Source organism: Diprion similis, chromosome 13 (genome assembly GCF_021155765.1).
Source record: "Diprion similis isolate iyDipSimi1 chromosome 13, iyDipSimi1.1, whole genome shotgun sequence".
NCBI classification, from domain to species: Eukaryota; Metazoa; Arthropoda; class Insecta; order Hymenoptera; family Diprionidae; genus Diprion; species Diprion similis.
The window spans coordinates 8,447,247-8,470,513 of record NC_060117.1 but is presented as its reverse complement, the minus strand read 5'-3'; the positions used below and the strand labels follow the sequence as shown (position 1 = coordinate 8,470,513).

At 36.4% G+C, this 23,267-nt stretch overlaps 1 protein-coding gene across 1 annotated transcript in view; it reads left to right on the top strand.

Moving 5' to 3' along the window:
* LOC124414054 (locomotion-related protein Hikaru genki) overlaps nt 1-21,277 on the top strand; it is a 60,929-nt gene extending 39,652 nt beyond the window's left edge. Inside the window, exons 5-9 of the mRNA XM_046894931.1 lie at nt 2,223-2,357; nt 3,776-3,919; nt 9,580-9,789; nt 17,664-17,858; nt 20,778-21,277. Of these exons, the coding sequence (XP_046750887.1) occupies nt 2,223-2,357; nt 3,776-3,919; nt 9,580-9,789; nt 17,664-17,858; nt 20,778-20,983 (890 nt within the window). The 3' untranslated portion in view covers nt 20,984-21,277. The remainder of the gene's footprint in view (nt 1-2,222; nt 2,358-3,775; nt 3,920-9,579; nt 9,790-17,663; nt 17,859-20,777) is intronic.
* The last annotated feature ends 1,990 nt before the right edge of the window (nt 21,278-23,267 follow it).

The following is a 23,267-nucleotide window of genomic DNA, read 5'->3' as shown; positions in this document are numbered from 1 at the left end:
TAAGTTAATTAAACATTATCAATAATATACTTGTTCTACCATCCACAAACGAAAAAACACGGTTTGCGGTCAGCCTGGTTTTATTGTTTCGATTTTTTCGAAAAGTCACAATCTAAATAGTTGGAACAAACATTTACAATATCGTTATACTTTGAAAATGACTTTAAATATACCCGAGGCAACATTTTTCAAGTTCTTTACCAATATTGAAACTCAGAGCAGGTCCAAATCTTTGAAAACTAGTCAGTGTCGACGGTTTGAAAAATCCGATCGGGCACCGTCATGAATTCATAAGCATCAAAATTTAAAAGCACTTACAACATACAAATCTCAAGAAACAACGGACATGCGAAAGATGATAAATGCAAGCGCAAATTTTCAGTTTTACAAACAAAAATGAATGCCAAGCAAGGATACAACCAACAGCAAACAGCGATGTGATTCCAAATTTTCAACTGCAATTACCGAATGCCTCGTAATTCGTTGCAGTGGAAATTCGCGTTGTACTAGATGCGGTAATATATATGCACTTCGGAATGAACAACACCTATTACCAAGGCATCAGTGATATATTGGATTGTCCGTGAAGCCGGAGTATTCTCATTACATGTAGTAATTATCTCGGGTACGTCTAGCGAGAATAATTGCTTCGAGCAAATATAAAACGCTGTATAAGCTCTTCCGAATCCTGGATGATTGATTCGGAGCTTCCGATATCACCAGGTATTGTGTGATTGTTTGTTTGCAGTGGGTAAATTTTGTAATGTCCAAAAACGTAATGGTAGTGAAAATTGAAACTAGCAGAATTAACTTGCATAATTCAAAGTTCAAAAAACGTTTCAAAACCGGAAGGACGAATGAATTGAAAAGATTGTTGGAACTGATCGCCTCGATGAAAACGGTATTCTATCCGCATTTCAGTCGAATTGGCTCAGCGGTTTATTTGAAATCCTATCGGAAATATTCTGGGGATTAAAAGTTTTTATGAAATTGATAAAAATTTACTTCAATGGCATAAAGTTGTACATCAAAATTCGGTCATCAATTATCTTGAAGAATGTATGAGTTACAATAATTTTCATTTTGTACCTAGAAGCATGTATTTTTCGGTCACGCGGGTGAAAGAAGAAAATAGTCAAGAAATGTGTGTAGTAACCAAAACTGCAAGAAATTTCTCTCGGTGTACAAGGCGTTCCGTTTACCAATATCCGTGCCTAAAAACGAACGCGATTCCAGATTCTCGATACTGGACGTCGGGTACAAATAAACAAACGCTGCAGGGTTGCTCGAACCTCTTTGTCAGGGTGAAAAGGCTTGCACGAAGTTTGCCGAAGGTGCCTGCAGGCAGCTGGCTCTATAATCCAGCCTCGTAAAGTCTGATCAGCTTCCCGAAATCGACCGATAACAGAAGTGACCGGGGCCCTGTACTTACATAGGACTAGCAGCCCATTGCGGCTCAACCGGCAAACATTTTCAAATGCTTTTTGTAGTAAAACTACTAGACATGGCCATACGCTCTCGAGGACTTTTTATAGAGCTCGCCGAAACCTTGAAAACTTTTGAACATAACCTAACCTTTGTCTGTAAGAGTTTAGTCAGCTTTCGAGTAAGTTCGTGATCCCGTTCCAACTTTGCTTACAAACGTCGTTTTATCTCCGAAATTATTTATTTGGTTCTAACGAATACAGCCTGAAATTTGGCCAGACGTTGTAGCTATTCGCAGAAAAAAAATGAATATAAATCGGCTCATTAGTTTTGGAGTTACAAGTGAACAAACAGGCAGACAGACAGAGAGACAATGAGTTTTACGCAGGCTGTTTCCAAATTAACACCATAGTATGTCAGGTTGTCTACCTTGGAGGTACATAAATGTCGATAAAACAGACCTACCGAGTCATGCACCAATTGACCACAATATTGAGTCTATTCAAGTGTCATATAATCCCCTTAATGTGACTCCGGAATGCAATGATTGAACGCTTCAGCATATGTTGTAAGCACGAAGCAACTTGACAATACGCGCACTTGCAATTCAATCGTGAAGACTTTAAACGCGTTGTCTACTGATAACTTGGTGGATCTGTTGTACTGATATTTCTTCTCCACGGTGGTAGGCAACCCAACATACTTCGGAGTTGATATCATGCGACAATGGCGTGAAATTTTCTCTTTCCCGCTTTTGTAATGTATTCAACTCTGTTTTCTATTTCACTTCCATTCAGGCTGGGCTATCGCATCTACAGAGAGGGACTGGAAGTACAGACTCTCCATATACTACGCCAAGTCTCAAGACTCCGGGAATTACGTGTGCTCCACGCCACGAGGCTTGGCCAACTCCATTCGCGTCCATGTGGTCGGTGAGTTGAGACAAATTGAGCTTTGCCAACGACTAAATTTTAGTAATAACTCTCTCTAAATGCGGATGTCCTCACATTTGAACAGTCAATTCACAATAAAAGTTCACTTTGTTACTACAGTTACGAGGAATTGGTTATTATAAAATCAGTGCGATCGAACAATAAATTTCAAACATTGGCGCAGTTATAGCAAATAAATATGTATTTTTAGCGTCTTACTTATACAGTTGTCAATATGCTTATACATTCTCTGGTACCTAACTGCAAAATTGATCTGCTTTTTTGGTTCAACACGGCTTTAGTTATAAATTTATTTTTTTACCAACATCCAACTTATCGCTATAGATAGAAGAAAATCTTGTACGACTAATCATGACCAGAATGAATCGTGAGGCAAATTAGATTTTCTGGTCAGAGCTACAAAACTCATTTTCATTTTTTATCCAGAACTATGTTTGTCGAAGAGAATAAAAATAATTAAGGGCTGTACAGTAGTAAATGGTAATTTTTTTTCGGTGTAACTGAATCGATCAAGAAACTACTAATTCAAAATCTTGGCTGCCAGATGAAGGAATTGAGTTTCAACACAAACATTTACTTTTTTTTTGTGTTCAATGTTTTTGAACTAATAGCTCATGATAAGGTTATAACTGACACAGTATGATACATTCACAACTGCGAATATTTATCTGTCATATGTAATAATTTGAGTATTATATGTTTACAATTCAATTCAGTAGATACAACAAAAGAAATTTCTAGTTACGATTACTACACGGTTCTGAACTATTTTCAGTTTTTACCATAGCCGAAAGATAAAATTCTCATTATAAAATAAGAACGAGTTTTGTAGATGTAACCTGAAAATTTAGCTCATGTTACTATTCTTTTTAAATTAGGGTCACTAGCGCGAATTTTCTAGTAACTGTTGTAATAGTTTAATGTTACTGTAACAATAAATTGATCATAGGACCTTATTTAACTGACGATGAGAAAACGTAGTAAACTGACATAAACAAATAGATTCAATATTGCAACAATCACAAAATATACCTTTTTCAACTATAATCACACTAAATAGTTACTTGTACCACATTGTCTTGTAATTTCAGGAATAATAAAACCCGTCATTGTAACGATACGCATTTTATAAAAATTTTCTAGTAACTGTAAAAAATGAATACTTTTCTTGTGCCTCTCAGAAAAATACCGTTAAAAATTAATCATTGACAGTTAAACGAACCCTTTTGAATTGTTTTCTATAAAAATATCTGTGCATGAAATCTTGGAATGGGAGTTAATTCGAAAGTGACAAAGGCGTTGAGGAAAATATTCAAGCCTACGTTGCAACGAGGGGAAAATCTGTCTGGGAAAAGAACGCAGGGATGTGATTCTGGAAATTTGCTTACGCGTTGCAGACATCCATTGTCCCACGATTGAACAACCAGTCGCACCGTTGAGTGGGAAAATCGAGGGTGCCAGGATGGGACAGAGCGCGACGTTCAAGTGTCCAAAGGGATATAGGCTGCAGGGTTCGCCGAACATAACCTGCCAGTATAACGGTGAGTCAGTGCTTTTTTCGCCCCCTTCTCCTCTTTTCATCTTCTTTATTGTCCCTTCCTCGTTCCGTATCAACAGCGTGTCGCATCTCGTATGAAATTCTTTACAAATATTTCGGAATTCCTCTTGAAAAAGAAATACGGACTTAAGGTTATGTAGTAGCGCTGCCCTTATCGACTGAGCAAACTCACTACTTTTTTGCATGTATTAAATAAATAAACAAACGAACGGAAAAGGTTCAAATCTCAAGCGTTACTTGTCTGGCCGTGCTATGGACTTGAGGTCATGTAGTAGTCCTTCCCTTACCGACCGAGCTAACTAACCTCTTTTTTCCTGTATTAAATAAACAAACGAACGGGGAGGATTCAAATTGCAAGCGTTCTTTGATTGGCCCTGCATCCAGCTGATCGTGAGAGCATCTGTTACTTACGAAATTCTACTAATTCCAAGTTCTCGTCTAGCGACCTCAATATTGCATGATATCAGTCTCGCCCATTTTACTCCTCAATCTTTCCAGAATTGCCAAAAATTTCTGAACTATGCACTTTTTTTGGCCCCTGAAATGCGGGAAATGTGGGAACAAAAACACGTATCAAAAAACCACACAAATTCTTTTACCATTTTTGGCATATAAGTGACTTTCCTGAATTCCGCTACAAAAGAGCGATGTACCGTCGAAATTTGAATTCATTTAATTCGACTGTTTATTTACTGTAAAAAAAAAAACGGTGAGTTTACTCGGTTGCAAAGGTAGGAGTACTACGTGACCTTAATGCTGCCATTGATATACGAATTGTGAATCAAGGTCCGTCGAGTTTGCTATTTGCAGTAATTTCCCGACAAGTAGAGTCAATATACAAATATTGACTCTTATACAAATAGTCGGTTAAATAAACGTAACGAAGAGCCGAAAATTGAAGTTACAATTTTTTTCCGACGGCAATTAGCACCTAAAAATTCCACTTTTTAGCCAAATTTCCGCAGGATTCTTGAGCGTACTTTTGATTGAATGTAACTGTCATAGATGGACTGAAAATTCAATTTAAAGTATAAAATCGATCTGATTAAAAAAAACTCAGATCTTGATTCGGAAAATGCTAAAATGTGAAATTTCTGATACAGAATTTTTTAATTTCGTGGCATGGATTCGTCACGGATTTGATTATAAGAAATACAAGTCGGAAGAGTCGAAACATAGAAATATCAAAACGGAAATATCAGAGTAAATCAACGTTATGCACTTTTCTAGTATTCACATTCTCCTGATTCTACGTATTTTGACTTTCCTGTGTCTTGACCCCTTTCGAAAATATTTATGTTTGGGGGATAATATTGTGAATATTCACATTTTGATCGACCGTTACGTATTTTGAAACCTACTACTTTTTCAACACCTATATTCCACGTATAAAAAATTCCTGGATCTCAAACTCCGATTCGTTGAATTTGTCTAAAACTCTTCTTCCGAAAGTATCAACTTCGTACGTTATTGTCATCTAATTCTGCTGAATTCAATACACATTCGATAGCCACTTTGGATAATAACTTCCAGGAAAAATAGTTTTTTAATTTTCCCCCTCACGCAGAATCAAAATTGTAGATCCAACAATTGTCACTCAAATTTTATTTTTCAACTCGGAATTCTCGATATCCCATTCAATTTTGAAAATTCTATTTTTCAACCCGGTTTGAAAATTTTTCTTCAAAATTTTTTCTCGGTTATTCTATGTCTATGTAGTTACATGGAAATGCAAGCAACTTAAATTAAAGCTGCTCCAAGTTTGGAAAATAATCAATGCCTTCTGTCAGTTCTTAATCTAACGACCGTCTTTATTGTTGTTTTACTTCTTTTGAGAGAACAATTGTGTTGAACAATCGTTTGACAATCGTAAAAGTAAACAACCTCCTTATCCCGATTACTTTCCATTCTTTTTGAAGGGACAATACCATTCTCTTTTGCTTGCCCCTCCTCCCCCTCTTCCACGGGTCGTTTGAACGCGGGTTAATCCGAAAGTCCTGACATTTCCGGTTTTTTTATACAAAAGTCTGAGGTCTAAGTATTCGGAGCATTTATCTTTTTTTTTTAATTGAATAACGAGAAAAAATTCTCTTCCTGATGGATAGTTAAAAATTTTTTAGATAAAAAATTCATCTAGGGCAGTGAAAAACGTCATAAAAGAGCGATTTTCTTTTTTTTCTGATTTTTTACCAATCATGCGCGTAAATTAAAACAGCTCGTTATCCGATTGCAAAAAAAATTTCTCAATATTTAGACGTCAGGGGACACTTTTGCAGAAAGAAACTAGAGATCGCGCTAAAAAAACGCGTTCAAACAACCCCTGCTCCGTTCTTTGTAGAATTTCCAATTTCCTCGACGATACGACGAGGATAGAGTTGGGTGGGGATAAAAATGTGAAAGGGTTAGAAAATGGAGGTCACTGCTTCAATTCCGAGGACAATTCTCCGCCCATTGGTTTCCAATTTTCTGTAACTTTGGGAATACGTTTCATTCGATAAAAAAAAGTTTTTCAAATTATCGTTTAGATTTTTTGGAACTATTGGAGTTCGTTAATTTCGAGTTGTATTTTCGCTAAATTTTTTTCTCTAATTTTTTTTCGCCTTCACTAGGTATTTTAAAACAGAATTCTTACGGCACGTGACTTTTGTGTAAAAAATCTTTCAGCTTTACGATAAAACAAAAAATATCTTTGCTGTAAAAAAATCATCGTAAAACAGTACGAAATACAGTTGAAAAAGAAAATTTTATTTCCAACTAATTTCAGTATTTTTTTCATATATTTTTACATAGTTAAACAAAAATCAAAAACTGTCCAGCTGGAATCTGCTCTTGAAGTTATGAAATAATTACTTATGGTAGGGTAAAAATACGAAATTTTTGGAAACGCGAAAATTGGTTTTGTAGAATTGGAAGAGTGTGTAGAAGGGCGAAGTACACGAGAACTCTATACTCGAGTTTTCTGTACTTCGACCTCTTTATGTCTTGACTTTTCCACAATTCGTTTTTCTACATTTTTTAATTCTGTGAAACAAATTTTCGCAATTTTGAAAATCGAATAATTTTTTACCAATCTATTATCGGATCGTTGTACATTTTTGAGGGGCTATTACAGTTTCTCGGTTGTGAAATGGAGATGATTTTTCAGGACTCAAAAAAAAAAAAATAAGTGAACAAATATTTTTAAATTTTGAGGATATATTTAGATACTTTTTATGAGTTGATACAAAAATTTTCATGCAAAAATATCTAGTCCAATCCAAGTTATACGCTACGCTGTGGAGTCCTCAGAAAATGAAGTTGTAAATCGGCTGCAGCTGTAGAGGTCCTCAGGGTGCCAGTATATGAAAAAAATTTTTTTTAAGTCAAACCAGATGAGATTTTCCGTACCATAAACTAGGATCTTTTTCATATTTAAAAAAATGCAAATTTCCCGAGCAAAAAACAAGCATTTTTATGCAAATTTGGATTTTTTTTCCAAACCGCTGATATTTTGTTAATTTTTAATATTTTGAAAAAATCCTAGTTTACGGTACGGAGAATCTCATCCAGTTTAGCGTTAGAGATTTTTTTTCAGATACTTGCATCCTGAGGACATCCACAACTGCAGCCGATTTACTTCATTTCTCGAGGACTCCACGGCGTAGCGTACAACTCGGGTTAGACTTGATATCTTTTCATGAAAATTTTTGTGTAACTTACCAGAATTCAAAAATATTTGTTCAGTTGTTTTTTTTTAAGTCCTAACAAATCATCGTCATTTCACATCCGAGACCCAACTGACGAGCAAAAAGAGGTTTTTTTCAAGAATTTTTAAAATTAATTTTAAGTCTAAATATTGATATAGGCTTTGTTAGGCTTAATAAATACACTCTCGAATGAGATAAAAAAATAATTTTCATTGATTTTAATCCCTTTTTATGCACGAAAATCGTAGTTTAAAATCAGTGTTGATGATTTCTCGAAGATGGTTAATCTGAAACCAAAAAATCGAACGGTTTCAAATTCAGAATGTTAATGGCCTTGGAATAAATCATACGTTTTTTGAAATTTAGATTTCAACTATATTTTTTAGCAAAATATGGTTAAAAAGCGGTCTTTACAACTTTTTCCGAAAATGGCCGCCATTTTATTAATTTTTCAAGTATCAAAGATCGTATTATTCATTCCAAGACCATCGACATGTTGAATCTGAAACCGTTCGATTTTTTGGTTTTGGGTCAACCATCTCCGAGAAATCATCAACACCGCAGACCAACCATTTTTTCAGACGGATTTTCAACTACGATTTTGGTGTATAAAAAGTGATTAAAATCAATAAAAAAAAATTTCCAATATAATTAGAGAGTCTATTCATTAAGCCTAATAAAGCATATATCAATAATTACAGCTAAAGCTTGTTAAATTTTTTTTTGAAAATCGCCCTTTTTCGCTCGTCAGTTGGGTAAACCCCTCAAACCCCCACGCGATGAAAACTGGACACCTCTGATGGTTCGTTCGTCTCGCTTATGGCGTCGGCTTACAGACAAGTCTTCAGCAAGTGTTCGAAAATCAGGAGGACAGCTCGTCAAGAGATAACCAGCCGCCGCAGGGGGAGCCGGATTATAAAAATCCTGCGCCTCGCGATATCGGGAGATCATAAAATCCGGATACTGCCGCGAACTTATCGCTGCTAACCCGGAGGCTTCACATTGCTGGGGATAGAAAGCAAAAAAATGATCGTTTACGTCCCTCTCGACGTCGTCGTCGGCGAATTCCCTTGGGCATATTCACGACGCTGTTGCTCGCGCGTTCCCGCTTTCCCTGTTTCTCCTGCATGGATGAATATCGAATCAGGTTAGCTACAGCCGGGCATTGCTTCATTCATCTCAACTTGTCACCATCTGCTTCATATCGGCACATCCCATCAACGCTTGAACCATGTGTATGTGTGCCTTGTCCCCTCAAACCCAATCGATGGTTCCAAATCGATAAGTCGGTGAATTCGCGCCAACACTTTCAAATTATGAAAACCATAATTTACTCTTAAAATCTCTCGTTTTATCTTGTTCGAATCGCTTTTGACCTTGAATTCCACAGTCAGTGAAAAATTTTGCTTTCCATTCTGCCACTCCGATATAATTTAAAATTTAACAAACAGGTCATCTATTATGAGTTCTCTTCAATACTACCCTAGTATAAGGGATAGTTATATAACCCTTCAAGTAATTTTTTCCTTTGTTTTATTTGTTTTTGTAGTCTGAAGATGACCAGTCCAGCCCGGTCGCAAGGTTGAACTAAATATTATTAATTTAATGACCATCTTCAATGGAATTTCTTCATTAAATATGAATACCGACAGCATTTTTCAGCGCAAATACCATAACGAATACATATTAGAAAGCACTGCAAGTTTGTTACGAGTAAGAAGAGAAAAAATGTGATAACGTATTCGGAAGAATTTCGAGATTGAACACTGTTTACAAAGTTCCGGTCTTCGAAAAGAGCGTTCTTTGTAAAAATTTGCCTTCTTGACAGGATTTTGATAATATCCATGAGTTTGCAAAATATTTCTCACAGCTTTTAATTTTTTCCTTTTACTAGGAAAACAAAAAAGTCTCAGTTGGAGTGCGACTTTGATTAAGGACTCGTGTTGGTTTGTTCCAGGTTTATGGTCAGCCGCAGTACCTCGCTGCGAGGCGATCCTTTGTCCTGAGCTTGTACCACCGAATGCAAAGCTGCAACTCCTCGAGCGCAACAACAGCCATGGAGGCCGAGTAGTTTTCACCTGCATGTGGGGATACAGACTATCGGGTCCTCAGAGTATCCAATGTGAGGGCGAGGGCGTCTGGTCAAACACCATGCCTACTTGCGAAGGTCAGACTCGATATCCTTGCATCAGTTCTACATGTTCATAACGATGAAAGGGACACGCAGTTTGAGTAAACCATATCCAACAATGTTATTTGCGCCAATGACAGTGAAACTGATTAAAAAAACATTGCAACTATACGATAAATATAATTCTGAACAAATTCGAATAATGCGAGCTGGAGAATTATCGATTTGAGAAAGGTTTTTATGATTAGAACGTTCATTCGATTGGACTCTTGGGTTTCTGATACGATCCTAACCTCTCTGGGCTAGTTTGTTCATCGTAGACATCTCGAAAGTTCGCTTAAAAGCAGTTTGACAAACAGAGTGAAAAAAACCGATTTTGGAAGTAGGGCACAACAGATGTTCGTCAAGAATCACATGTTGCTGGGTATATAGGAAAAAATGAGCTCACGAAAGACTGGAATCGGAAACACCAGAGTTGGAGGATTTCGAACGTTCCGATGACAACACCTTTTCGCAAATTATTGATGTCTTAGATTATGTTATCCGAATTCGCTCGGATTCATGTCTATCACAAAGTGAGAATGTTGTTTCAATTCGTGTTCATCATCATTGGCGATGATAAAATTGCTGGTTATTTTCTAAACTGTTTTTCCCTAACTTTCGATTCAGGCTATGGGTCCCATCCATCCTTAATACTAGTCGAAAAAGATTCTCTCCAGTGGCTTTTAGCTCGAAATTTCCGTCGATCTGAATTCATGCATTTCCAACTATCAAACACGATTCGGCTTTATCCCACATCCGGCACCAAAAATCGAGGCACGGTTACGAAAGAAGATCCCGAGGCTCATAAATAATTATGATGTGAAAAATCGATCGAAGATTAAGTCTCAAAGCTTGTACTTACGTAAAATGATTCCCATGCATGAAAGATCGCGTCATGTATAATTTATAAATCCTTAGATATGAGAATAAACTTCGGACCGAGGAGGTTAGCAGTCGCATCACGACCAGGTCCAGTTTTTTCATCAATCTGTTCGACGCATCGTCGAATAGTGAAACTGAATTCCCCTTTATTGCAGTGATTGATTCGTGCGAGGGAGATTCGCAGGGGATGAATTGGGGCAAACTATTTTCCGCGTGTATGTGCAGCATATAAAGATCTCGACTGATGTAAGTCAAACTATACTCGGCTCAAACTGAACTGAGCTGAACTAAACTGGAGCTAAACTGTATAAACTGAACTACTAAACTTTACCGAAGCTGCAGCTGCTGTCACTGGAGTTGGACAATTTGGAAACTCTAATGAACCCAATTTGACGAGTTTATCGTAAGAAGTGCGCAAGTGCGTTTATATCGACGGATTTGTGTATGAAATGTAAAAATTGACGGTAGCGTCGGAAATCGATTCGAATTTCGATCTACAAATTAAGATTTGTTATTACCGATTTCAAAGCCGTCGGATACCATAATCCGTGAATATAATGACAATTTTTTCATTTCGAATCACTATAATGGATCAACTATAAAAATTTTTGAATGTGTTATTGGTGACCCAAAAATCGGAATCTGTTTAGATTTTTTCCGCCATTTTGGATTTCGCAATTTGACTTCACATTTGTGGTGAGCCACCCAACAAACCGACGAGTACAAATTTTCATGAAAATCCAAATGTCTCTATTTTTTTCAGCTTAGAATACGTCAAATATCAATTTTGCAAATCTGGCGTTAGACTCGTGATTGGCGGCCCAGCAAACCTCATTAAAATCCGGTAACTCGTTCTTGAAATATCTTTAAAAAATTCATCACATACTCACATACACACACACAGAGACGTTCATTTGAAAATAATTGGAGGTGATTCTCGAAAGTTCAAAACGTAGAGATTTAGTGGAAACTCAACTTTTCACTTTCGGGGTGATTATAATAACTTCCTTTCTTTTCTGAAAACAGAGAAACGGGAATTTAAAGAGGAACCGTAGATACGAAAGAGTTTTCGGGTCCAACTTAAATAATCGCGTTCCCTGATTTCTACTTTAAAAGCACAAAGTTTGTCAGTTTTTAAGGGATAAGATTGTCCTACGATTTGAAAAAGGAAAAACTACGATTGGGTAAAATCATTACAGTTTATCTACAATTCGACTAGTGTTTTTATTACGGAATAAGATAAACTGTAATTTGTTGTTGAGTAATTACAAAATCAACTTGTTTAATCGATGTTTACGGTTTTTCTTTTACATCCTTCTACATTAAACGAACATTATTTCAATAAGATTCAAAACTTTTACTATGTTGAGATTATCCACTTTTTGACAAATCGGCACTCAAATTGTGGAACAAATGTAAATCTAAAATTATGTTGAAATTCTGCAAGCTGTTCAAAATACTTGAAAAACTGAAATTGGCGGATTAGAGAGGAATGCACTGCGTTTCGAGCAATCTTCTCCCCTCGACTGGGATAAAAAATAAAAATTCTTGGCTTCTCTGTCCCTGGCTGACGAGAACGAAAATCTCATGTCTCATATGTCAACCGTCTACTTTCACCGAAATAAAATCAGACCAGACTGCTTACTTCCATAAGTGACTATACAATGTCAGGATGCAGTAAAAGCTCGGTGGAAGCCGACTATCATCACTTAACATCGCGTAACCCGGGAGCTTATTTTTTTTTTTTTACCCTCCTATTTCCCTCCTTTCATTCCACTTGCCTCCATTTTGCCTCCCCTATCTCCGGTTCTTCTTGAACACCGAAATGCTGAGGTAATCCGGAAAGCGAGAACAGGATCCGGACTGTCGTACACTCGAGCAAGCCGGAGCAAAGGGGCGGAGAAAAAGGAGGAAAAGGGAAAGAGAGAGAGAGATAGACGACTGCTGAAAGTTTTCAGCGCTTATTTCTACCGGTTGTAAAGGATTCTCCGACTTGTATAACTCGGATGTATTTTCCTACGTTAAGAGGGTGTATAATACGAGGAGAGGCTGACAAAGTAAATGAATTTTCCGAATTTATGTCTCGACATCAGTTATTCAATTCAATTAGGATTTCTTTTGTTCAAAGGTATGGAGATCAGGATGAATGAATAAATATTTATTATCAGAAAATTTTTATGAGTGGTAGCTTATTAGATGTTGCTGTGTATTCAAACTCCTACAAACCAGCAGGAGATGTAATGGTACTAATAATAATTAGCTGTAGTACAGTAATTAACAAGATATTAACAAACTAATAGATACTTGTATTGAATATTGCATTTTTTCGATCACGTAGTTAGAAATTGAGCTACTAAAAGTAACACGTCTAGGTAGGTTGTACGATAATTTTGTTTTGATTTATCTAAATCATGAAGGTTTCCTTCATTTCTCGCGGAGTTGATTGCTCTGAAGAACCGTGAAACCACCGCATAGCTCGTGTCTGGAATCTTAAGCCCAGCATCGAGTATCTCATACAAGTTTCCAATAAGCTCTTCAAAAGCTTCATGCGAACAGCTACTCTCGAGTAAGTGGGGAAACCTTATCCAAGTACATAAATTTGAATTCATATTCAAAGTCCCATCTACACACCAGAATTATTTTTTCATTTCTCGTAATACCGATGCTGAGTTTTTACAGCATATTCTGACATTACATTTCTTCACGCAACACATTATTTGATAGATTCGTATCACTCAAACAGAAACAGTCGAGTACAAAATTTGAAGCTGAAAAATGACTTTTGATAATAGAAGAAGATTTCTTTGGGACGTATTTTTTGTCAATACAAATCACACAAGACCTTAAACTGATTGAAATGACATTTTCATGTAATTCTGGTAAATTTTTCTCCAAGAACAGATACTTTGTCACGTTTCAATTTTTTTTTGTTGACTGAGATTTACTTTGTTAGATTCTCCTACTGTTATGACTGATCACAATATCACGTGATGGTATAAATTCTTTGCCTACACCCAGAGAAAAGATCTATTAGTATACGAATCTATGATAGAATATCTTCTCAAACATTCCTTCACATCGCAGTTATTTCCTGGTGAAATTGTACTTCGTTTTGTACTTCCAATCACTAACCGTATTTCTTTTTCTTCTTTTTCTTGAAAAAATAGTCACGATGTGGCATGAATTATCTACATATTCTGGAAATTTATGAAGAGTAACTCATATAGCTGCCCGTTCAACTGTGAAAGAACAAACTTTCCGAACGAGACGTATTCGCAACTTCGTTATATACTTCACAGTTTCAGTGCATCCATAAAGCTGGAACTGTGCACTTTGCAAGCGGTACGTACGTTCACATTTCAAAGCTGCGCACTTATACGTATAATAAAATTACGGAGAAAAAATTCTGGAATTTTAGATTCTATGTTTGACGTATAAAGTCTTTTCCTCGTTTATTGCACAAAAATGTGAAAATGCAGAAGGCTGGCGAGAATAAGTTCACCTTATCGCGCTCTGATTGAGCGATAAGATATATCAGGAGAGAAACAATATCCGAACAATATCTCCTTAAACATAGTGCAAAATTGATGCTAAAGGATGAAAATAATACACAGAGAGAGAGAGAGAGAGAGAGAGAGAGAGAGAGATGCAGGTGATGTATTCGATTCCGAGTAAATACTTACCGACGGTAAGTAAGTTACCGATCGTGCAAGTTCTGAATAATCAGCAAGTTTAAGAGTTACGAGAGTATTATTAACCATGACGGTTTCAGAATGATGGAATTAGCGCACGTCTCCTTTAATGTTGTTCCAAGAGACTAATGTGGGATTACTTCGTAAAACGCTTGCAGCTCGCGCGACTCGAACGACTCTTATCTAGATTTCGCAACTTGAATTATTCTACTGTTTACTCCTATCATGCTCTCTGACGCCTGCAAGCTCGCAAAAGGTTGATCGCATTAAGCCACGCTGCTTTATCATACATGCTATACATATTATATTTATTCACCGAAAATTTATTTGTCGAGTTATTCTGGCAGTTATTTTTATACAAACGAGTCACAACCCTCTGAGCGTTTTTTAAATCCAACACCATTTGTATTGTCAAAATATCAACTCAAATTGTCACCCATATTGAAGTTTAGAAAAAAAAATTCATCCAATTTGGGATCAGGTTAAAAATGAAAATTACCAGGCCTTGAAATAATGTGAATGCAACGAAATGAGAAATCAACCTGTGATTCAGTATTGAAGAATACTAATTATTAAATGGTAATAAAATTCATATGATCAATCATATTGTAACATGTATGTACATAAGTGAGACAAATATTTATTTCAAGATATTTTGAAGTCAGCAACGTCAATGCTTGTAATAAAGCGGCCATATATTATTATGGCAGAGAAAATAAATATAGAGAAATTGCTGTGAAGGAATATTAAATAAAGGAATTAATCATAAAGAAAAATGTCAACGAAGAATCTTATTCCACGATTATTTATCCGGCAGTAAAATCGTTTAACCTGCAATTTGTGGAAATAATATGTTTATGAAAACCCTTGCGGTACAATTCAACCGTCTGATTGTATAAAATTTCAATAATCTGAAGATTATTCCACGCCGCTTTTGTCCGATCGATAACAAAACAACCTCTCCAATTAGAGCGAACTGCGCTCTGAGCTTTTTTCTTACTGCACTGGTAAGTTTTTCCCCTCTCACATCATGGTCGTCGTTTGTATTTTACATTTATTTAAAAGATTATACTTTCATGCACAGGTCGCTCTCAATCAGTAAAATCGCAACGTCAAAGGAGCTTTTGCCTGACGGGTATTTCCCTCTTCTTCTTCTTCTTCTTCAACTTCGCTCCCCTTACAGACTAACCGTAATCATATACACAGTGTTTCCAAGTAAACGCCGGAGTAGGTTAAGTTGCCTATCACCAAGGAGAATAAATATCGGTAATGCAGACCTAACGAGTTGTCGGTAAGTAGCGCATTCAAAGTCCTCGTGAGTGAGTTGGAACTGATTGTGAATGTGCTGCCAAGTTGTGTAGATTTGACCGGACAGTAGTTTCGTTGTTTATAATCTATAATGAACCGTTCAGTACTTGACTGAAGTGATTATGACTCGGTAGGTCTGTTTAACCGATATTAGTTGCCCTCGGTGGTAGACAACCCGACATAACGCGGCGTTTACTTGGAAACATTGTTTACGACTGTCACTGTGTTGTATTAGGATGGTCCTTAACAGGACTGTCTTTGAATTTTCATGCTCGTAGGGGCTTGAACGCGTTCAAATTATTGAAAAAAAAAAATTCGTTGAAAATTGAAGCTGTCTATATCAAGTCTAGAGTAGTCTGCTTTGTGATTGAAGTATCTTATAGAAACAACAATTATCAGTATATATTTTATTGTAAGAGTTATAATGTTCCAAAAAATCTGTAACTACAAGGTTTTGCTGGGCATTAGTACTACTGTTTGAAAAAAAACACACATCATCATATCAGGAAATTTGGAGGAATTGCACTTCCTTTGAATAGAAAAAAAAAAAAAAAAAATCTAGAGCGTGCGCTGCATTTCATCGAGATTGCATGGTATTTTTCAGATAGAAGCTCAAATAATCACTAAACCTTGCAGCTATAGATTTTTTTTTTTTTTTTCGGAACATTATTACTCTCACAATAAAATATATACTTACTGAGAATTATGTCTCCGAAACACATGTATTTTAAATGAGGAAATCCATCCTGTTGGCTGGAGGGATTAGAGTTAAGGTAAAAATCTAAAAAAATTAGGTAATTGCTTTTGAATTACTTGAAGTTGATTTGGGAGACAGTCTGGAAAAGAATCGTGAACAGCCTATATAAGGACCACCCTAATGTTGCATACAGCGGGAACGTTGAGTGCGTCAATAGCTCCCGCCGTCGGCTCAATCTTAATCGTACTAAATCCAGTCGTCAAAGCTTATCTTTGTGTTAAACGGAATCCAGTACATTTAACATGGCGCTGCTGAGCTTCGCCTCAAACATTTTCATCCCTGAATGTAAGATCCTTTATCTACTTCCGCCTCTGAAACTATAGGGATTTCCTACGTGTTGAACGTAGCTCGTGGATGAGTATAAGCTTTATGTGACTTTTTGGAGTTTTTTTGGAGGGGAATTAACAGCTTGAAATTTTCAAGTCCGTGCAAAGGGTCAATTTATTTGAGTTTTGGTTTTAGAAGAAAAATCAGACAAACTTGTCGAGTCACAAAAAACCTCACAAAATATAGTATAAAACCCAGTAGAATTTGAACTCTTCGACGCTTCATTGAATATTCAAACTTCTCCGATTGACGTGAAATTCGATCGATCAGTTACGTTTTATAAAGTAAGTATCCTGCCTGTTTGAATCGTTTATTTACTCGGTACATTTCTAGATATTCGTTCAAATAACGTACGAAACTAGTGTTTGGAAAAGCTCTTTGCGTCATATTTTTTCTCATCAAAATTCGAAATAAAATCTACCACTTTCCCGTTACTTAGAAACAAGAAAAATTGCTGCTCAATTTTCAATCTACGATTACTTTTTGATATGAACTTAGAATTTCAGATAACAGGTATTTTATAATGAGAAGAAATTCAATATAGAAAATAGTTTTCTAGCAAATTTTACCGTACATAGTTCAATAATCAAATCACACGGTGAATAGCAATGTTTTTTCACTCTGTCAAAAAATTACGATATTGTTTCAAATTGGTAAAACAAAAAAAACCGACCTAAAGAAACCGAAAACAAACCGAAAAATACTGGCTTAGTTAAAATTAATAAATGTTTTCGAATCTGGATAACGATGTGAACATGTAAAACACGATGGGGAACAAATGTCAAATCTCAAGGAAAGTCCGATCTTCGAGAATCTGCGTAACCAAAAACGTCCTTATTTTTCTTGCGTTTCCAAAGTCTAAGACTTGGTTATAAAATCGTTTTGCTTTCTTTTGTCCACAGAAATCACCTGCCCACTACCAACGTCCCCAAAGAGTGGACATATAATCGAACACAAGCGGAGTACGAAAAAGCGAAATTTTCGATACAAGGTTGGCGCTCTGGTCCAGTTCGCTTGTCAACCTGGTCATCAGCTGGTCGGTGAATCTTCGGCGATCTGCACCGAAGGTGGAAGCTGGTCGCACCCAACGCCGATATGTAAGAAATTTTGCTGCAATTTTTAACCTGGCATATTTTCGGGTCCAGTTTTTTTTTTTTTTGTTTTGCGCCCTTCGAAAGACTCGCGAATCGGTAAAAACTAGCCGTAATCGAATGGAATCGAACAGTGGAATTTGATTGAAATAGTTTTAATTATTCTAGTAATTCAAATAGTTCGAATTAGTTTAATCAGTGACTGAAATATATAGTTTGAACTATTCAAGCTATTCTGTTTAAATCTTAAAACCTCAATTTTATTTATTCTGTTTTGAAAGTACTTGCAACTAAAATTTTTTTTGCAGACAGAAAATTAAATGTAAATTCTGTAAAGTAACAGGTGAATTTTAAGTAGAGAGATAAGTAAATTCGAACTATTGATAAGTTTCGGAAATATGAGAATATGCAAAATAAAATTCAACAAACAATTAAATATAATGTGGATGAATAACTGCATGTTTAAGGTTTCGTTTAAATTATTCAGATATTTTGTCACCGGTATGTAAAAGAGAAATCAAAGGTATGCGGTTTATCCAACCGAATTATTCGGGAAATATCAAATCACGGGAACACGAATGAAATTATTGAAAAAATTCAAACGATTTAAAGACCCGAATCACTCGAAAATTTTTATTCTTCAAAGACTAGTTATTCCTGATTTTGAATTATTTTCACACCTACTGTGAATTATACTTTTCTCCTGTTTGTCATGAGAGAGAAGGAGAAAAAGAAAAAAGGATAAGAAAAGAGTACGAAATTCCTGTGAAAAATATTCCTCCCTGCGAATCTGACAGCCGGCATAAAATGCCCGATATTTCAAGACTCCTTGTTCCGGAAACAGCATTTCCGCTGCAGAACAACGGAGCTGTGAGCGAACTGTGGTCGGTCGTAACGTGATTTTAAAAGTTTCGCTTTCCGATCGTTGCATGGAATGTGTATATTACAGTAACTGGTGGAGGGTGAATGCAAAGCGAGCGTGTACTTTCTGTTATTTTTCTAGAGAAGTTTGATGTCGTTGGTTTTTTTTTTCTTTAACTTCCTTTTTTCCAAATACTGCACAGTGCTCTTTTCATCCGTGTCTAAAAACACGCCGCGGAGAAAACTTCCAACTGCGAAATGCAAATTACTCACCGGCCGAAGTATCGACGTAACCAAAAACTTTTTATTATCTCTCTTTACTTTATCCTACGGCACTTTTTTCCTCCCGATTGGTGAAACACGTTTAACGACTGTGGGAGCCGTCAATCTTTATTCGAATTTATGATGAAAAATAATTCTTTGGGCGTGAAAGTTTTTGAATTAATAAATCCCGTGCGAAGAGCACACAAAAAATCTCCAGCAGCCTCTGGAAGGACGGTTATAGTTAACATGTTAATCAAAAATGGTGTGTATAATAATAATAAAAGTCGATAGCCTGTGACTGCGATAGCTGCTCCGGAAGGTGGCCATTTGGACAAAAAAATTCACATCACCAGCAATTCTGCGTAATAGTTGTTAAATCGTCAGGGAAATGGTTTCAAATATATTTTGGCGAAAATCTGTTACCTCTTCGTTTGAATTTTCACTTACCTAAGATTAAATATGGACTTGGTTGTATGGTGGGTCCTAGCTACTTTCAATTTTTCATCGTTTTTCTTCAACGCTGACTAATTTGTAGTCTGCAGCTGTCTCACCATTGTTTTGCCATTCCAAATGTTTTCTTGAGTTTATTTGTGCAGTTCCAATTCTTAGCTCAACTTTTTTAATCATTTTCAAAAGTCCTTTTTCACGTCCGAGGATCCAGTAAATCGAAATGAATTTAACGCGTTCTATTATTACAATCGAACGTACAGCTCATTTCTGTTTTTAACTGCTGACAGTGACTATGACTTTATTATAGCTATGATCGTACTGTTAGACACAACGACTTTCTTGTTTCGGAACTCTAGCGGCAAGTTATAGAACTGCCATGATACATTTTGTACCTTCAAGTTGAACCTCTAGATACTTTATCACTCTATGTTTTTCTTTCACAAAAGGAGAATCGCGAACCGTTAGCTCGTTTTCTTGTTCATTCTATACTAAAATATAAGTATTATTGTGTGTAAGAAAAAGAAATTGAATAGAAGACTGTTTTATTAAACTATAATAAACACTGCCGTACCACCAACACATACCATATTATGGGAATTTTTTATTTCGTCCCTAATTCTTCATTTTTCGTGTCGATTCTTTATTTTTGCCAAGAAGTTGATTATTCGGCAGTCAGAGTTGATTTCAATATTTTATGTAGGTGAAGGTATTTTTGCTGGTATTTATTTAGGTTTTATTATTTAAGTGCTTTCGAAGTCGCGAAGGAATTATTTTTTCGCTAGTTTTCACTCTAATGTACTTGGTCCAAGATTTTTTCATTCGAGATGCCTTTAGGTGATTTCATTACTTTTTCTAGACTTTGATAACTTCGACATGCAGGGAACTTTTTCATGACAAGATGACGGTGAATCTTAGATGATTTCATCTCAGCATTTAGCTTAGATAAACATAACCTTGAACTAGACTATGATGATAAGGACTGATTAGTGAGCTTTATTCAGGACTATCAAACACATGAACGTCATTCTCGTACAATATCTGATATAAACTGCATCAGTATCCAGAAATTTTCTTTAGCACTGTAACTAAAGTGGTTTCCTGTAGGGAAGTTTCAAAATTTTTTTGCTGTCTTTGACACTTTGAAAATTGTTTTGCTAGCAATATGTTGACTACCACTTACTAAAAGCGTTTAAGTTCAGAATGAACGTTAGGTTAAGAGGTTAGGGTTAGAATAAGGTGTATGAAGTGACGTGAGGCAATTTTAGTTCGCTGCAAGTCCTTCAGTCACCTATATTAAATGAAGTGATCGAATTTGCAAAGAAGTCAGCACGTCGATGTCGAATGTTTCAGGTAAGGTGAGATGTCCGTATCCTGGCGATCCACCGCACGGCAGAATCGCTCCATTGAAGTTCTGGTACGAGCCTGGAGACAATATCCAGGTGACGTGTTCACCGGGCTACGTAACACCTTTGGAACCAGTGAAGAGGCCTACCTGTCGAGAGAACGGTATTTGGAGTGGTCCCCCGCCCCCTTGTCGATCCTACAAAGACGTTTAAAAATTAAAGCTCGACTCGAGTCCGATGGCGTGCCAAAATTGCGTTCCCTCACCTTGCCTCGTTTCATCGCATCTCCTGTTTCTAAGAGACGAGACGCGCGAGGTAGAGTACACGGTACAATACACACACGTACATACACAAATACATACATGCATATAATACAAGTCGTGAGGAAATCGGTTTAATTTCAGGTTTCGCGCGACCTTTAAGCCCTCGAATATACCGCCCAACAACAGTCCAAAGCATTCCTCCCAAGGAACATATATACATATACATGTATATATGTATATATGTATATATGAATATATATATATATATATATATATATATATATATATATACATATGTATATATATACATGTAATTCCAATTTCGAATCGTTCGTGGGTCCACTGCCACGTGTTTCTCTCTCTATAGGGCGAATTCCATTCCTTGGCCAAAAAAAAAGAAAAAAACAAAAACAGAGATTCAAGAAGAAAAGAAGAAGACAAAAAATAAAATAAAACTAACAAACATCGACGTCATTTTATACATACCTAGACACCTATACCGAGTAAGCTTATTTTATTTTTTATACATCGTATAATGTATTGTAAATTTATCTCCGGAGACTTTGAGACGATAGTGGATTATCCTCATCGTCAATGAGACTAATTTTTCACGCACGATTTATGAGATGCATTGAAAAGTAAGGCCGAAATACGAGGGAATTAAAACGCACGAACAGAATATGATGACGCATCATTGCACTATACATATAATAGTATATATATTATAGTAGTTCTGAGCAACAAAAATCATATATAAACAAGTTCTAGACGTGCGGAGATATTTGTTCGGAGGTGAGCTACACATACCACTGCAGTATCGGGTAATTTAGAATCCAAATGTGCATGCGCCAAATCACGTGTTCCGATCGGTAAATTTTTCATTTACTCGTCAAATTGCGCAACAACGAGACGCTGGCTGTCAAAATTCCCAGGCATCTCGAGGCTTATGAGGTTATCATGAGGTTGATGCGTCGCGAATTGTAGATACCCAAAATGTGACTGGCTGAGTTTGAGTCAACATAACCTCGGACTAGCGTTGCCAACCTATCAGACGAGTATTTCCTTAAATAGCACCAAAACAATTCTTGAGATTTCATATCCAGATGGCACTACAATAGTTCTTCATATATCTTACAATCTGAATTGTAGGTATAAAGACATTAGGAACTTTACTTAAATAAAATGTTTTTATTTTTAATATTTAGGACCATCAACATGTCAAAAGTGCGTTTGCAAATTGCAGACGCTATCTAATCGGTGCATTTTTTCTCGAGAACCTCGGAATTGGTTGATTTTCAATCTGTTGTTTCGATTTTACAGACTTTTTTCTTACAGATTTCGGTACCAGTCTTGAGATTTCATCAGATATCTTCAGATATCGCGCCAAACGACAATATTTCTTAATAAGAAAACAACTTTACTTTTTTCTTTGAACGGACTCTAATTTCAGTAGATCTAAAGAAATTTCTTTCGAGTTGGCAACGCTGCCTCGAACCGCTTGCGCGTATTGATAGTTGAGTCGAAGGTCCTTGTTGCGCAGGGTTGGACAGACTGTCTAAACAGACAAAAACTCGGTTTATGCGCACTTGGGTGTAAATTTTCCTGATGCTGTCACGTAAAATTGGGTGAAAAACTCGATGTATCACACTTGTAAATCGTACACGGAGAAATTTCACATAATTGTGGAACATTTAACCTAGAACGTGTAAAATCCAGTTGTAGGAAAGTGGAGCGGAGGCGGTGAGTCGCGTGAGTTGTGCCGTGTTTGCAGGGAAATATTAATTAAGCAACCCCGTAGCCGTAGCTCGCATGTGTAAATATAATTCCAGTGTGGTGTTATAGTTGTATAAATAAGGGTTAGTCCTATAAGTCCAGCCTTTACTACAGGCCTATATATATATATATATATATATATATATATATATACATATATTATATATATAGTTTACACCGCGTCGTTGTTGAATATGCCTATATGCCAAGCGGTACAGGTTAGGAACCTTTCAATAACGGCTAGTTATATGATACGGCAGTGTACGAGTATATCGAACCAACGACGCGGAATACCCTTAGATCGTTTCTTTTCACATTGATGTATAATAAAGCTAACGTTTATTCTTTAACCATGCCTTATCCTGTATCTTGTGTGTCATCAATACATCCTTGCAGGAGTGTACACTGTAAAAAAAATTCGGTGTTAACTTCTATAGAATATTTTTTGGTGTCAATCCAAT